The following is a 17,122-nucleotide window of genomic DNA, read 5'->3' as shown; positions in this document are numbered from 1 at the left end:
TCCTCAGAAAAAATAGCATTTTACTTTTCAAACAGTGTGAATAAATGATTTTACACATATACTGTATTATGTGTTAATTCAAAAATGTCCATATTTTGATGGATTTAATATCTATTTTTATGTCAAGGACTTGAGTTTTAAAATTATAAAAAATAGATTACTCTGATAATTTAAAATGAATGTTTTGTTTCCCAACACTGGTCTGCCAACCTTTATTTAAAAATAAGCTCTAAGCCTTTCACACATTGTGAATCCTGAGGGATGCTTGTGTGCATTTCCTGCGGGATAACGACATCACAGCTTAATGGTGTGGAACAGAGCACACCGGAGTGTACACTTTAGAGTCAGGAGGGAAGCAGAGAGGAAACACAGACATGAGGGTAGAGAAGCTTTATATAGTCTCATTACTGCTTATCCTTCAGAGTAGTAGAGCATCCACTCTGGCTGTCTCAGGTGAGTCTGACACTTCAGATGACCTTTAACCTATTATAATGTGCTTCTGAGAGTTTACTGGATTGGCCTCTGCCTTTACATGCTACTAACTATATGCTACATTTCTACTTGATACCAACTACTCAGGCTGTGCTATGGTGATGAAGAATTTCATTAGTGAAATATATGGTAACAAAGATATCATGTAGTCTTCATAGCTTCTAACTTTATAGCTTTCTCATAGCTGTATTTACATTTTTTCCTGAAATCAGATCAACAGAACTTTGACCTTTTCTATATTTGAAAATAACTTCCATTCATGATGTTCTTTATTCTGATCACAGATAAAGAATGTAATGATGATGCATTTCCTGTCCGGGAAGACTGTGAAGTTGACACAGTGTGTGGAGAAGCTGTATGTTATCACAACCAGTATGTCACCTGCCATGTCAACCGCTGTGGCACCTGTGAACCTGTGTTCCGAGGCTATGACAACATCACTGTCAACTGCACCCAGTGTAAGACCATCTTCTGTGGCTTAAATCTCTTATCTGCAGTGGGATTTGCCTTGTATATCAGTATGATTTTAGACATTTAGGCTTGGACATAAATTAAGTGGTTCAATTGCTTCCTTTGTATAAATCCACACACATTACTCTAGACTATGTCTATCTGATATCTGAGTAAGTTTGGAATGATATATGAAATTGGAAATATCTCATGTTATTGAACTCTTCATCAGTGACTCCCAAGTGTCGTCTAATACACCTGGAGATGTTGAGCAAGCACAGGACAGGAACCATGTTAACTGGGGGGAGTTTAGGGACAAAGTACCATCCAAACTGTGATGGAGCTGGTATGTTCAGACCTAAACAGTGCAGAGAGGACACCAAACTATGCTGGTGTGTTAACAAGGCTGGAGTCCCAGTCTCTGACAAGACACATGACCCCCTCAAATGTGACAGGCTGGTCACAGTCCAGTGAGTGAAATCATGAAGAAAACTATATTTTTTATCATTAATATGTATTATATATTGTTTCTAAAATACATGATAGGTGACCAATAACTATGTTCTCTCTTTCATTTGTAGTGTAATTGATATTCAATTCACATTTAAAGTGGCGTTCACACCTGTTGCAAAAACCATGGATGAGATACGAAGGTTTGTGTCCTTCCTCTTGATATGCAGTTTTTATTAAATACAATTTTTATTGAAAAGTTATGTTGTCACGGCACCATGTCACGGCACCATTGTTGTTTCAGGCAGTTGGTATTAAAGCTGGACAGGGAATATACGCTGGATAAAACACAGATCTTAGACATAACTGTGAGTAAGCAGGCATGTTTCCTCACAGATTATCGTTTGAGATTGTGAGGGAGCTCTGTCTTTATGCATTTACATTTACATTTAAGTCATTTAGCAGACGCTCTTATCCAGAGCGACTTACAAATTGGTGCATTCACCTTATGACATCCAGTGGAACAGCCACTTTACAATAGTGCATCTAGATCTTTTAAGGGGGGGGGGGGGGGGGAATGAATGTTTATGAATGTGTTATTTGTGCCGGTCGGCCACCTCCTCAGGTGCGGGAACTGTATCAAGTAGTGTCCATCCGCCTGACTGACAACAGGACAGACAAAGAGCCAGTGGACATAGCAACTGTGGCCTACTACATTGAGAGAGATGTGAGACATTTTGTAAGAGCTGTATCTGCTTTCAGACCTTTCAAAAAGGCTGTTTGCTTGTAAAGTCATTGAATATTTCTTTAACAGTCGATGGGGGCTCCATATTTTAAGAAATAATCATTTTTTGTATAAAGGTCTGTTCAATCTGGCATGCCTGGTGCTAATATTTTGCTTTAACTATGCAGTGAAATGTAACTGTTTTGCCATCCCGTCTAGTTGAAAAGCAACAAGTTTGGGTTTGAGGTGGACGGCCGGAGACTAGCAGTGGCGAGGGACTCCGTCAAGGTCCTATTCTTTCACTATGACCACCCACACATGGAAATGATGACCATCAATCCAGGCTTTGCTGCCCTCATCCTCATCATTGCTCTGGCCATTATCATTGGTGTTTCTGTGTCTGTGAGTAAGAGCAAAACTAATTGTACAATACCACTGCCATCCTCACATCACAACTTCTCTCTCTCTTTGTCCATCACTATTGTCAGGTGGTGGTACAAAGGAAAGGTCTGCTGGAGAGGAGATTCCAGTTTGAAGTCATTGAGGTATAGTCTGATACAGCAAATCGCTGCATTAATCTAAACTCTTAATGTATTGTCCTGTGTTTTACTCTCCCTTTTTAAATGCAGGTTCAAGGGCAGGACAACCACCTGGAACAGCAAGAAGCTACCATGACCTACTTTGTTATGTGACATACTTTAATATCTTTGTTGGTTTAGTAGATTTGTTTGTTTTTTAGTTGTCACTCAGTTCATTTATATGCAAAGTTGTCCAATTATCTCTTTCCCTGCCTGAAACAATAGTCAGCTGCACATTATGGAAATATTGTAATTGGTTGATTTCTTAACATGGATTCTAACCTGTTGCTTTAATTAAATATTAAACAAGAATGACCATGGTTGAAAAAAAAAATCAATATGTACTTTATTTGAAATAAAAATCTGAATTGTTTCAAATTGTTTATTTACTATTATTGTACTTCAAGAGGTGATACTTAGGTTATGGTAACAGACCATAATACAAGATTGCTCATTTGTTCAGAAAGCCAACTTTCTTTAATAGCTGCAGAATTGAATACCAAACAGCTGGCTACATCTAGTCCAAACTATACAATGAACATGTATGAAAGGTTTTACTAGTCAATAACAGTTTTGAAGCAGTAAGTGAAAGAACAGGACATTTCTGAAGTGCGTTCCGTCCCTGTTAGAGGTATAGTCCCTCTGGTGTCCCTTCCTGTTTCTTATACAACACGTTCTCCTTTGACTTCTTAAAGTCCTCGTTCGTCACCTTCATCCTGCGCTCTCTCAGAGCCATCAGTCCTGCCTCTGTACAAATGGCCTGAAATGAGAGAAATAAGTTAAACACATCAGTGAAAATTCTTTGAGGTGCCACAGGATGGCAGCAAAACCAGAAGGTAAAAGTTGAATAGAAGGGCATACAGTCTTTCTATCTCCCAGCTTGTTACTGCACCTTGATGTCAGCTCCGGAGAGGTCATCCTTGGCCAGGATCAGTTCGTCCAGGGTCACATCGTCTGCCACAGTCATCCTGCTGGTGTGGATCTGGAAGATCCTTCGCTTGGTCTTCTCATCCGGCAGGGGAAACTCTATTTTACGGTCAATACGGCCTGAGGAGTGGGGGACAAAAAGATATACCAAATCAGAGGACATGCTCCTTGGGGCAATCACATAAGATACGTGATCTTCCTGTCTGGGTTGGATTAGTGCAGTGGGGGAGATCTTCATGGGCTATACTCGGCCTTGTCTCAGGGTAGTAAGTTGGTGATTTGAAGATATCCCTCTAGTGGTGTGGGGGCTGTGCTTTGGCAAAGTGGGTGGGGGTTATATCCTGCCTGGTTGGCCCTGTTCGGGGGTATCGCCGGACAGGGTCTCCCGACCCCTCCTGTCTCAGCCTCCAGTGTTTATGCTGCAATAGTTTGTGTTGGGGTGATAGGATCAGTCTGTTGTTTTCTCCGGTCTTGTCCTGTGTGAATTTAAGTATGCTCCCCCTAACTCTCTTCTCTCGGACGACCTGAGCCCTAGGACCATGCCTCGGGAATACCTGGCCTGCTGACCTGTTGCACCCTCTACAACCACTGTTATTATTCGCCCCTGCTGGTCATCTACGAACGTTTGAACATCTTGGCCATGTACTGTTATAATCTCCACCAGGCACAGCCAGAAGAGGACTGGCCACCCCTCAGAGCCTGGTTCCTTTTCTAGGTTCTGGCCTTTCTAGGGAGTTTTTCCTAGCCACCGTGCTTCTAGAGCTGCATTGCTTGCTGTTTGGGGTTTTAGGCTGGGTTTCTGTACAGCACTTTGTGACATCGGCTGATGAAAAAAGGGTTTTACAAATAAATTTGATACTGCATCTCCAATCATTACTTGCTCAAAGTCAGTATTAATTTAGGTTGGCATTGTAATTTCAATTGAAGATTCATAGTCGTATAATAATGTTATCGTGTACCTGGTCTGATGAGTGCAGGGTCCAGGGTCTCTATCCTGTTGGTGGCCATAATGACCTTGACATCGCCTCTGGAATCAAAGCCATCCAGCTGGTTAAGCAGCTCCAGCAAAGTCCTCTGGATCTCCCGCTCTCCTCCTGAGTTAGAGTCATACCTGCAGAGGACACAGTACTCAGCCCACACCCTCAACCACTGAGACACACCATACAATTGTAGAGATTACCTCCTATACATGGAGGCTCATTGAAGTATACAAAACATAGTACTGTAATCCAGTGGCAGTCGGTGCCGTTTAAGATGAGGGAGGACAATTTTTTTTTGGAGCATGGCCTTATTTCTATTACAGCATATTGGATGATTGTCATACATATTCCATTCACCCAGCTCAATGTAATAGCAATAGGTTTAGGCTACTACATGATACTCTAATTTCCCCTATACACATCATGAGGTTTGGGTAATCAAGGTGAGAGGCAGTGACACGTTCAATACCGCCTTGCACACTCTTGCCTGCATCTACATACAAACAGCATTTACATTTGAGTCATTTAGCAGACACTCTAGATAAGAGCGACTTACAATAGTGAGTGCTAGTGGTGTAACGGACCGTAGTTGATCCATGATCCGTACGGATCACCCCCCCCACACGGTTCGGCATGCATGTGAACCTCGGATCAATTACAAAGTTTAACCATCATAGTGTGAAATACAGTTTTACTGCCGCTGTTACTTTTATAAAGTAATAATTCCCTAAATCTCGATGCAGAGTTGCAGTGAAAAGAAAGACAAGACAGATGCTGTGTTTTACTCTGAAGCCTGAAGGTTGATTTGATTATTTTGGCATGTTGAAACCCAACGAATCAATCCTGGATGCTCGCGTTGCAAAAAGCAAAGAAGAAAAAAGAGCAGTGACAGCCATGGCTGGCGGAGGAGCTGAAGAACTGGAAAAGCCTCCTGCTTCATTTAAGTCTCATGTATGGGAGGATTTTGGCTTCCCTGTCAAATATGATGACGGAAGAAGGGTGGTGGACAACACCATTACGGTGTGTAGGCATTGTGCCACAAGAAAGCCGTATGATCATGGAAATACATAGAGCGTGGCCACACATTTAAAGCTTCATCACCCTGGTGTGTCAGTGACGGGAGCCAACTCAGCCAAGAGGCAACTTCTCACAGCAGCGTTTAAGCCCTTTGCTGCAGAATCAGACCAGGCTGAAGCCATCACCAAATCTATTGGGATGTTTATAGCTGCAGACATGAGGCCATACTCTGTTGTGGAAAACAAAGTGTTTAAAAATATGGTGGAAGTGCTTGAGCCACGCTACGAAATTCCCTCTCGCCCCCACTTCAGTATGAAGATCGCGCCAGATCTTTATGAACAGGAAAATATCAAAACTGTCAACGAATTATCCAAGGCATCCTCTGTTGCCCTCACCACAAACTGGTGGACCTCCAGGGCAACGGAAAGCGACGTGACTGACTGCTCACTACACCACAGAGGAGTGGACCTCCAGGGCAACGTAAAGCTACGTGACTGACTGCTCACTACACCACAGAGGAGTGGACCTCCAGGGCAACGTAAAGCTACGTGACTGACTGCTCACTACACCACAGAGGAGTGGACCTCCAGGGCAACGTAAAGCTACGTGACTGACTGCTCACTACACCACAGAGGAGTCGACCTCCAGGATAACAGAAAGCTACGTGACTGTGACTGCTCACTACACCACAGACGGGTGGTCCTCCAAGGTAACGGAAAGCTACGTGACTGACTGCTCACTACACCATAGAGGAGTGGGAGATGCGAAGTCCGGTGCTACAGACACGCTCCCTCTATGAGTGACACAGGCCCAAATCTGGCACAGGTACTGCTAGAAGCAGTAGCAGAGTGGAAGCTTGTGGACTTCAGTTCACAACACATCAGCTGTCTGTGACTGGACAAAAAATTATTTCTAAGCCAAACTTTCATATCATAACTGCTAACTGCCACACACAGCCTACATCGTTGTCACCATATTAACGTCATAGCTACTAGAATTAACGCGTTAGTAAACCTGCTATAATACTGCAATCATGCTGTACAGAGTAGTCAGCAGCAAACAGTTTAGCAGTTACACTAGCGGGTCCCGGCGGCAATAAATTAATAAAACCAAAATCGTACCTTGGCTTGGAAGAGTTCCAGTGTTGGATAGTCATAGCCAGCTAGCTAACATAGCATCCCTCTCTGTTTGAGCTGGGTGTTTGAGAAGGCTAAACTAGCTAGCTGCATTTGCTAGCTAAGTAAGTGAATTTGTGATATACACTGCTCAAAAAAATAAAGGGAACACTTAAACAACACAATGTAACTCCAAGTCAATCACACTTCTGTGAAATCAAACTGCCCACTTAGGAAGCAACACTGATTGACAATAAATGTCACATGCTGTTGTGCAAATGGAATAGACAAAAGGTGGAAATTATAGGCAATTAGCAAGACACCCCCAATAAAGGAGTGGTTCTGCAGGTGGTGACCACAGACCACTTCTCAATTCATATGCTTCCTGGCTGATGTTTTGGTCACTTTTGAATGCTGGCGGTGCTCTCACTCTAGTGGTAGCATGAGACGGAGTCTACAACCCACACAAGTGGCTCAGGTAGTGCAACTCATCCAGGATGGCACATCAATGCGAGCTGTGGCAAGAAGGTTTGCTGTGTCTGTCAGCGTAGTGTCCAGAGCATGGAGGCGCTACCAGGAGACAGGCCAGTACATCAGGAGATGTGGAGGAGGCCGTAGGAGGGCAACAACCCAGCAGCAGGACCGCTACCTCCGCCTTTGTGCAAGGAGGAGCACTGCCAGAGCCCTGCAAAATGACCTCCAGCAGGCCACAAATGTGCATGTGTCAGCATATGGTCTCACAAGGGCTCTGAGGATCTCATCTCGGTACCTAATGGCAGTCAGGCTACCTCTGGCGAGCACATGGAGGGCTGTGCGGCCCCACAAAGAAATTCATTCATGCTTTTGTTACTTCTAGGTTAGACTACTGCAATGCTCTACTTTCCGGCTACCCAGATAAAGCACTAAATAAACTTCAGTTAGTGCTAAATACGGCTGCTAGAATCCTGACTAGAACCAAAACATTTGATCATATTACTCCAGTGCTAGCCTCCCTACACTGGCTTCCTGTTAAGGCCGGGGCTGATTTCAAGGTTTTACTGCTAACCTACAAAGCATTACATGGGCTTGCTCCTACCCATCTTTCCGATTTGGTCCTGCCGTACTTACCTACACGTACGCTACGGTCACAAGACGCAGGCCTCCTAATTGTCACTAGAATTTCTAAGCAAACAGCTGGAGGCAGGGCTTTCTCCTATAGATCTCAATTTTTATGGAATGGTCTGCCTACCCATGTGAGAGACGCAGACTCAACTTTTAAGTCTTTACTGAAGACTCATCTCTTCAGTGGGTCATATGATTGAGTGTAGTCTGGCCCAGGAGTGTGAAGGTGAACGGAAAAGCTCTGGAGCAACGAACCGCCCTTGCTGTCCCTGCCATTTATGAATATTTGAACATCTTGGCCATGTTCTGTTATAATCTCCACCCGGCACAGCCAGAAGAGGACTGGCCACCCCTCATAGCCTGGTTCCTCTCTAGGTTTCTTCCTAGGTTTTGGCCTTTCTAGGGAGTTTTTCCTAGCCACCGTGCTTCTACACCTGCATTGCTTGCTGTTTGGGGTTTTAGGCTGCGTTTCTGTACAGCACTTTGAGATATCAGCTGATGTAAGAAGGGCTATATAAATACATTTGATTTGCTTATTTCCCCAAATTGTGTTCTCATTAATTTCCTGGTTTTAGGAAAAAATTACAATTGTTCATAGAGAAACAACAAAATGGGATGTTCTGATGTTCCACGTTAACGCTTACACCATATAAGAAAGTTTCCCAGAATTTTTAAAAATACACATTTAGATTTGAGTGTCATTCCCCTTTAATTGCGCATCTATCGAGTCTGAAATGTCCCGTCTAATGTGCCAGTTTTGCGATGGTTCTGTACTGTTGCTAATTTCATGGCAAAGTTTGCAAATAACAAATAATAGATACAAATAATATACTTACTCATGATATACTTCTGCCAGGTAAGCCTACTTTGCAGTTAGCAGTTAATTGAGAAGGTTATGGGGAAAGTACTTCTTTCAATCCACAAGATGGTTATCACATTGTTTATGACAGGTGGAATTGTTTGACGAGCTACTCATGGGTGGGATGCAAGCTACTGGTATCTCGCGATCGACCTGTTGGAGACCCCTGCTATAAAACAATAACTATTCAGTACCATCACATGTGAAGACGTGTGCCTTATATAATGTTTAAGTTTTTGATATTGTGATATGCTCTAGGCCAGCCCAAGATAATGTAAAATACTTAATGACAACTGTTGTATTTAGGGGGATGGCGGTAGGAAAGTGGGTTTGTGTGTGCTTGTTTGTACTTTTTCCCCCACTGTGCAATAATGTAACAATAAAGTAGTCTATAGATTTGTGAACATGAAATGAGCCTACTGTATTTTTTCATTATAATTATGATGAACTCCTCATCAACATAAGACACATACTCTGCACACAACCTCAATGACCACGGTCCGCTAGCCTTGCCTTTTAGTCCCGATGGCATCGATCTCATCGATGAAGACGATGGAGGGTGCGTGTTCCTCGGCCACCCTGAACAGCTCTCGGACCAGCTTAGGCCCATCGCCCAGGTACTTCTGGATCAGCTCAGAGCCCACCACACGCAGGAAAGTTGCGGACGTCTGGTTAGCCACCGCCTTGGCCAGTAGGGTCTTCCCTAACACATCATAAGAACAGTGTCAAACTATGCCACTTTTAGAGGCGGTTTCTAGATGTAGTTTTGGACTACAAAGCAAGTTCAATGGAGAATCTCCCTTTTAAAATGCTTTTTAGTCCAGGATTAGGCTTAAAGTTGCAATCAGCAGTTGAAACTATAACAAAGTGTTTCAGTAAAAAGCTGAAGGATGGGGCTGGAGAAATGTAACCACTTAAATTCATAGACTGAGCTATGGACTGACCATCCATGATATCAAAATTATAGCTTTAACCATGTTGAGGCTATACAGTGTTTGTTTACATTTACTTTGTTTACAAACATTGGAGTAGAAAAAGCTCATCTTTTGGGTTCTGATGGGATATGACAGTTGAACTTAAGTCCATGAGACATTTATAAGTTATATTCTTGAAGAATCAATGGGAAAATATAATTAATGAATAACTCTGAAATCAAATGTAGCAACTGCAGATTGCCCTTTTAATCTGTGCACAGGAAAACTGTCTGCAATTGTTTTAGTTGTTTTACCTGTCCCTGGTGCGCCATATAAAATGACTCCTTTAGGAGGTTTGATGCCCATCTCTTCATAGTACTCCGGATGGGTCAGAGGGAGCTCCACAGACTCCTGAGAGGAACACAGGGAGCCACAAGTATAGTTGTCAATCAGGAAAAATGTTTACCATGTGTTTGATATCGTTCCATATAAGCCATTACAATGACTCTGTACTCCAATTTAAAGTGACACTAGCCTCCACGGACCCAGCTGTAACCATTTACATTAAGCATACAGAATATTTGGTTTGGGAAAATCTTGGGAGTCTTATGCATTGAAACGCTATGACAGAGTAGAGCATTAACATGACCTGTTGTATTTTACTCTACCTTAATTTCCTGGATCTGGTTATCCAGTCCACCAATGTCAGCGTACGTCTCCTGTGGGGCCTTCTCCACCTTCATCACTGTCACAAGAGGATCAGTGTCATCCATTAGGACCCCAATGACGGCATGGACCTGTGAACACACACGTCACTCAATGGCAGTGTACAGTAAATATCAGCTTTCAATAAATGCTTTGCCAGAGGCAGGGCAACAGCCAAACACAGCTTAGTGGCAGACTCTGTCAGTAATGGCAGACTCGGTCAGTACCTTGTGGTTGAGAAGGACGGAACAGCCCGGCTCCAGCAGGTCCTTGTCTACAAAGGAGAGGATGCTGACATAGTGCTCAGAGCCCACAGACGTAGAAACGATGGCGTGGTTGTCATCGATGATCTCTTCCAGGTTCCCCACTGACATGGGGGTTCCTCTCAGATCATCTACCTTAGACCTCTCCTCCTGTAGGACAACAGAGGATGGATGAATTCATTAATATTTAGATAAAAAGGTGCAGTGTGAAGGCTTTATAGTGTAATGTTTTATAGGGATGCAAAGAGATCGACTGATAAATATTTTACTGATAGGACCATATGAACAGTATGTAGCCTGTGTTTTATATGCTGCCTGCACATTAAGTGCCCTTCGGGACCAATAAAGATCAAGACGTTTTAATAGATTTTCTAGTACACTACCTCTTGTTTCTCCTCAAGGGGCTTCATCTGTTCCTGGTTCCTGATAAACTCCTCCTCCATCAGCAGGTAGTCTTTGATCCGCTCCTGCTTCAGCAGCTTCAGCCTGCAGTGCGTGTGGGGAGTTACTGAGAGAGAGAGAGAGAGAGAGAGAGAGAGAGAGAGAGAGAGAGAGAGAGAGAGAGAGAGAGAGAGAGATCATTCAGTTGTATGGAACGGGTAAAATTGTCTGGAAAAGCAGCAGTTGTAAAATTGTAAACAGCAGTCCGTCACAGTTTACAATTCAACATCAGTAAGTAGAAAGGATCTCTGCCATGACAATGAAAAGTATAAAGTTAAATGTAGCCCAACTAACTTACCAAGAGGTAGCTTGCTGGCAGCATCAGGTCCCTTGCTCTTCTTCTTCCTCTTCCCAACCCTGGTGGGGATTGGTGGTTCATATTTCTTTTTCTTATCCTGAACAGTCCAGCAAAAGTTTACAGAACAGTGTGACCAGTTATCAGACATAAAGAGTCGATGTGTAGCAAACTGGTTAGATGAATATTCAAGTTCACAAGATTGGCTTTAGTGTTATTAACAACATTAGATAGAGTAACGTTAGCTAGCTAGCTAACGTTACTAGTATGGATTATTTACCTTGTCGTCTTTTTTTCCTCCCCCGGGACCATGTCCTCCACTCTGACTTTGACCCTTGTCAAATAAATCACATATCGAACACACAGTGAAGATACAGTCAAAAGCACTTAGCTAGTAACAGTAAGTTAGCTGCACTTCAAACCTATAACAAGTTGCTAGCCATAATCTACCTAGCTAGCTAACATGTTTCCACTGGCTGCAAATGGCAGATTGGAATTAAAATGCAGCAAACACGTTCAACAAAATGACAGTTTAGAATGTGATCATAAATTAAGTTAAAAAGTGATGAAATCCTTTAAAATACTAGAAATATTGATTTGGAGAAACTGCTGGCTCACCATAGCTTTCTATCCGGTCTGTCAGCGTCGCTTACGTAATACGTCAGAGTAAGGCAAGCGAAGCATATCAAAATGAAGAAAAATCGAACATATGAAAACTGATGGAAAATGATGGCTGTTTTGTGAGAACCAAATCAATGGCGAAGACGCTGTCGCCAGGACATACAGAGTTATCAATAAATGTATATTCATGGTGATTAATTTGCATTTTAAACCAATTCCCAACACATACAACCAGGCCTTTAAACATTTAAGTACATTCAATCGGCACATGAAGCCTATCATGCTCTGCAAATGGGTCCTGGCTAGAAGGAGTACAGCTTTTGTCAAATTGAGATCAAAAGTAGATTTTGTTTAGTATTTTGGCTAACCCTAACCCAACCCTTTTCCTAAACTTAACCTAATTATCCTAACCTGCTATGTTAATTCTCCTTACCTGCTGGGTAAATTCTCCTAACCTTCTACGAAAGTCAAATCTGACAAAATCTGTGTCCCATCTAGTCAAAACCCTGAAAATGGTGGAGACCTCCCAGTGAGTAAAATTAGACATCTCTTCCAGATGTTGAAATTAGGTAAACGGTTCTGAAATAAAGTTGAAAATACATACATTCCAAATGTTTAAAATATTTTTTTCCGGATGTTGAAAAACATATTTTCCAGACATTGAGAAGACATCTTGCATTTCATAAATGCATGCTTTTCAACCGATTGCTGCCCGCACCCGCCCGACTAGCATCACTACTCTGGATGGTTCTGACTTAGAATATGTGGACAACTACAAATACCTAGGTGTCTGGTTAGACTGTAAACTCTCCTTCCAGACTCACATTAAGGATCTCCAATCCAAAATTAAATCTAGAATTGGCTTCCCATTTCACAACAAAGCCTCCTTCACTCCTGCTAAACATACCCTAGTAAAACTGACTATCCTACCGATCCTTGACTTTGGCGATGTCATTTACAAAATAGCCTCCAACATTCTACTCAGCAAATTAGATGTAGTCTATCACAGTGCCATCCGTTTGTCATCCAAAGCCCCATATACTACCCACCTCTGCGACCTGTATGCTCTCGTTGGCTGGTCCTCGCTTCATATTCGTCGCCAGACCCACTGGCTCCAGGTCATCTATAAGTCTTTGCTAGGTAAAGCCCCGCCTTATCTCAGCTCACTGGTCACCATAGCAACACCCACAAGTAGCACGCGCTCCAGCAGGTATATTTCACTGGTCATCCCCAAAGCCAATTCCTACTTTGGCCGCCTTTCCTTCCAGTTCTCTGCTGCCAATGACTGGAACGAATTGCAAAAATCACTGAAGCTGGAGACTCCCTCACTAACTTTAAGCATCAGCTGTCATAGCAGCTTACCGATCCCTGTACCTGTACACAGCCCATCTATAAATAGCCCATCCAACTACCTCATACCCATATTGTTATTTATTTTTGCTCTTTTGCACCCCAGTATCTCTACTTGCACATCATCATCTGCACATCTATCACTCCAGTGTTAATGCTAAATTGTAATTATTTCGCCACTATTGCCTATTTATTGCCTGACCTCCCTAATCTTACTACATTTGCACACACTGTATATTTTTCTATTGTGTTATTGACTGTACATTTGTTTATCCCATGTGTAACTCTGTGTTGTTGTTTGTGTCACACTGCTTTGCTTTATCTTGGCCAGGTGACAGTTGTAAATGAGAACTTGTTCTCAACTGGCCTACCTGGTTAAATGAAATTGAAAAAAAAAAAAAATCTTCTACAGAAGAGGTCTTTTACGGATGTTGAAAATATGTAATTTTTTGGTCATTGTTTCTATGGCCAAATTTCAACAGTATACATTCACTTATATCTACATGTCAATGAAGAAAGAATTATATCACATTCAAAAAATTATGTTCCAATTAAAATTGAAAAAATGGAGTGAACTGAAGATTGCAGTATTAAATCTGGTTGCGAAAATAGTTCAGGAGAGATCCCCAAAACGACCATATTGTTCAATTTGGTATAGAAGCGTGAAAATTGGCACACAACAAAACCCTGATATTGTGCTATTTCAGCGACGTCTCGGGTCGGCCTGTAGCGCACCCTATAGTTCAATGATGAAAATGCAATTGCCAGATTTTTTAAGTTTTGGGTCATGGCTTCCCTTGTGTTAGGTCGAAATGGACCCAAAATAGCGTTAAATGTTTGTATTGGTTTGGGGAACACATTGAATCAACAACCAAAACCATATGGTCCTTGCTTTTACCTTGATGATTGAAACAATGATGAAAAGCCATCAGAAATCACAGTCAGATTTGTATATTCAAACTTTCAAAGTAGTGTATTACATAAAAAGTTACCTTTTACACTTTAAAAAAGTTAGGTAAGTATTCCTTAACCTGTCTAGCCCCGGGGTGCCGCTAGCGGCACTCCTCCCACATTCCACTGAAAAGGCAGAGCGCGAAATTCAATTATTATTATTTTTTTTTATATTTAACTTTCACACATTAACAAGTCCAATACAGCTAATGAAAGACACAGATCGTGTGAATCCAGCCAACATGTCCGATTTTTAAAATGTTTTACAGGGAAGACACAATATGTAAATCTATTAGCTAAACACCTTAGCAAAAGACACCATATTTTCTTTGTCCACCAACACCACTAGCTATCACCAATTCGGCTAAACTAAGATATTGATAGCCACTAACCAAGAAAAAACCTCATCAGATGACAGTCTGATAACATATTTATGGTATAGGATAGGTTTTGTTAGAAAAATGTGCATATTTCAGGTAGATATCATAGTTTACAATTGCACCCACCGTCACAAATCGACTAGAATAAATACATAGAGCAACGTGTATTACCTAATTACTAATCATCAAACATTTCGTAAAAATACACAGCATACACTAATCGAAAGACACAGATCCTGTGAATACAGACAATATTTCAGATTTTCTAAGTGTCTTACAGCGAAAACACAATAAATCGTTATATTAGCATACCACATGTGCAAACATTACCAGAGCATTGATTCTAGCCAAAGAGAGCGATAACGTCAACATCGCCAAAATATATTAATTTTTTCACTAACCTTCTCAGAATTCTTCAGATGACACTCCTGTAACATCATATTACAACATACATATAGAGTTTGTTCTAAATTGTGCATATTTAGCCACCAAAATCATGGTTAGACAATGACAAAAGTTGCCCAGCTGGTCAGACAATGTCGTGCGCCATATTAGGCAATGATCTAGTCGTATACATAAATACTCATAAACGTGACTAAAAAATATAGGGTGGACAGCGATTGATAGACAATTTAATTCTTAATACAATCGCTGATTTACATTTTTTAATTTATCCTTACTTTTCAATACAGTTTGCGCCAAGCGAAGCTACGTCTAACAAAATGGCGTCATAAGCGATTAACATTTTTCGACAGAAACACGATTTATCATAATAAATTGTTCTTACTTTGAGCTGTTCTTCCATCAGAATCTTGGGCAAAGAATCCTTTCTTGGGTCTAATCGTCTTTTGGTCGAAAGCTGTCCTCTTGCCATGTGGAAATGCCCACTGCGTTCGGCATGAACTGGAAACGTGCCCAGAGATTCAAAGTGTATCAGAAATAAATGTCCCAAAATCGCACTAAACGGATATAAATTGCTATAAAACGGTTTAAATTAACTACCTTATGATGTCTTTAACACCTATTACAAGTAAAAACATGACCGGAAAAATATTACTGGCTACACTAAAGCTTGGAAAAAGAGCAGGTCGGTGTCCACCGCGCGTCCGGCGCAGCTGGAAAAGAGTTACTACCTACACGTTGATCTGATTTATAGAGGCTGTGATTGCGCAATCGACTCCATTCAAATCGTCATCACGTAAAGACATCCAGGGGAAGACGTAAGCAGTGTTAGTATCCTCATAGCATTCACAGCGACCTTTAAACTGACTCCAGATCAGGGGCCAAGATGTGTGAAATCTGACTCCATGTCAGGGAAATTGCTGTAGAATGAGTTCTGTTCCACTCAGAGACAAAATTTCAACGGCTATAGAAACTAGAGACTGTTTTCTATCCAATAATAATATTAATATGCATATTGTACGAGCAAGAATTGAGTAGGAAGCCGTTTAAAAATTACACGATTTCCAGAAAAAGTGACAACAGCACCCCCTATCCTATTAAGACTGCTTGTTACAATGATATATATATATATATATATCACTTTTTTCACATTGTGACATTACAGCCTTATTCTAAAAATGCTGAAAAATATTGATTATAAAAATGTCTTCATGAAAAAATGCATTTCAAAAAATAAAACTTAAATATCACATTTACGTAAGTATTCAGACCCTTTACTCAGTACTTTGCGTAAGCACCTTTGGTAGCGATTACAGCTTCAAGTCTTCTTGGGTATGACGCTACAAGCGTGGCACACCTGTATTTGGGGAGTTTCTCCCATTCTCTGCAGATCCTCTCAAGCTCGGTCAGGTTGGTTGGGGAGTGTCGCTGCACAGCTATTTTTAGGTTTCTCCAGAGATGTTTGATCGGGATCAAGTCCAGGATCTGGCTGGGCCAATAAGGACATTCAGAGACTTGTCCCAAAGCCACTCCTGTGTTGTCTTGGCTGTGTGCTTGGGATTGTTGTCCTGTTGGAAGGTGAACCGTCACCCCAGTCTGAGGTCCTGAGCAGGTTTTCATCAAGGAACTCTCTGTACTTTGCTCCGTTCATCTTTCCCTCGATCCTGACTAGTCCCTAGTCCCTGCCGCTGAAAACCTTCCCACAGCATGATGCTGCCACCACCATGCTCCGCCGTAGGGATGGTGCCAGGTTTCCTCCAGACGTGGCGCTTGGCATTCAGGCCAAAGAGTTCAATCTTGGTTTCATCAGACCAGAGAATCTTGTTTCTCATGATCTGAGAATCATTTAGGTGCCTTTTGGAAAACTCCAAGCAGGCTGTAATGTGCCTTTTACTGTGGATTGGCCCTTCTCCCCCGTTTGCTCTGTTTGGCTGGGCCGCCAGCTCTAAATGTCATGCCCTGATCTGTTTCACCTGTCTTTGTCTTTCCACCCACCTTCAGGTGTCACCTGTTTTCCTCATTAGTCCCTGGGTACTTATTCAAGTGTTCCCTGTTTGTCTGTTGCCAGTTCGTTTTGTCAAGCCAACCAGCGTGTTTTTTACGTGCT

The 17,122-nt window shown here is 41.9% G+C and overlaps 2 protein-coding genes across 5 annotated transcripts in view; one reads left to right on the top strand and one right to left on the bottom strand.

Annotated features, from left to right (window-relative positions):
* Position 1: 1 nt before the first annotated feature.
* Positions 2–3,026, top strand: LOC129811863 (epithelial cell adhesion molecule-like). 3 transcript variants are annotated; one of them, XM_055863548.1, is made up of 8 exons: positions 2–950; positions 1,175–1,412; positions 1,524–1,595; positions 1,697–1,760; positions 2,018–2,119; positions 2,336–2,404; positions 2,605–2,661; positions 2,746–3,026. In XM_055863548.1, the coding sequence occupies exons 1-8, from the start codon at positions 752–754 to the stop codon at positions 2,806–2,808; spliced, it is 864 nt and encodes a 287-aa protein (XP_055719523.1). In that variant the 5' UTR covers positions 2–751; the 3' UTR covers positions 2,809–3,026. The 3 variants fall into 3 exon arrangements, with proteins under 3 accessions (XP_055719523.1, XP_055719522.1, XP_055719521.1); XM_055863547.1 differs by having other exon boundaries at positions 2,336–2,518; XM_055863546.1 differs by having other exon boundaries at positions 2,336–2,661; positions 2,746–3,025.
* Positions 3,016–17,122, bottom strand: part of LOC129811862 (26S proteasome regulatory subunit 4) — a 47,628-nt gene continuing 33,521 nt past the window's right edge. The window contains exons 1-11 of one of the 2 annotated variants that reach the window (XM_055863545.1): positions 11,930–11,992; positions 11,592–11,645; positions 11,315–11,411; positions 10,959–11,083; positions 10,540–10,725; positions 10,276–10,404; positions 9,922–10,018; positions 9,207–9,396; positions 4,581–4,732; positions 3,587–3,741; positions 3,016–3,454 (exon numbers count right to left, since the gene is read on the bottom strand). In XM_055863545.1, the coding sequence (XP_055719520.1) occupies positions 3,320–3,454; positions 3,587–3,741; positions 4,581–4,732; positions 9,207–9,396; positions 9,922–10,018; positions 10,276–10,404; positions 10,540–10,725; positions 10,959–11,083; positions 11,315–11,411; positions 11,592–11,645; positions 11,930–11,932 (1,323 nt within the window). In that variant the 5' untranslated portion in view covers positions 11,933–11,992 and the 3' untranslated portion in view covers positions 3,016–3,319. Of the gene's footprint in view, positions 3,455–3,586; positions 3,742–4,580; positions 4,733–9,206; positions 9,397–9,921; positions 10,019–10,275; positions 10,405–10,539; positions 10,726–10,958; positions 11,084–11,314; positions 11,412–11,591; positions 11,646–11,929; positions 11,993–17,122 lie in introns of those variants that run through there. The other variant, XM_055863544.1, reaches the window with a different exon arrangement.

This window comes from Salvelinus fontinalis, chromosome 15 (assembly GCF_029448725.1).
Source record: "Salvelinus fontinalis isolate EN_2023a chromosome 15, ASM2944872v1, whole genome shotgun sequence".
NCBI classification, from domain to species: domain Eukaryota; kingdom Metazoa; phylum Chordata; class Actinopteri; order Salmoniformes; family Salmonidae; genus Salvelinus; species Salvelinus fontinalis.
This window is presented reverse-complemented; position numbering and strand designations above follow the sequence as displayed.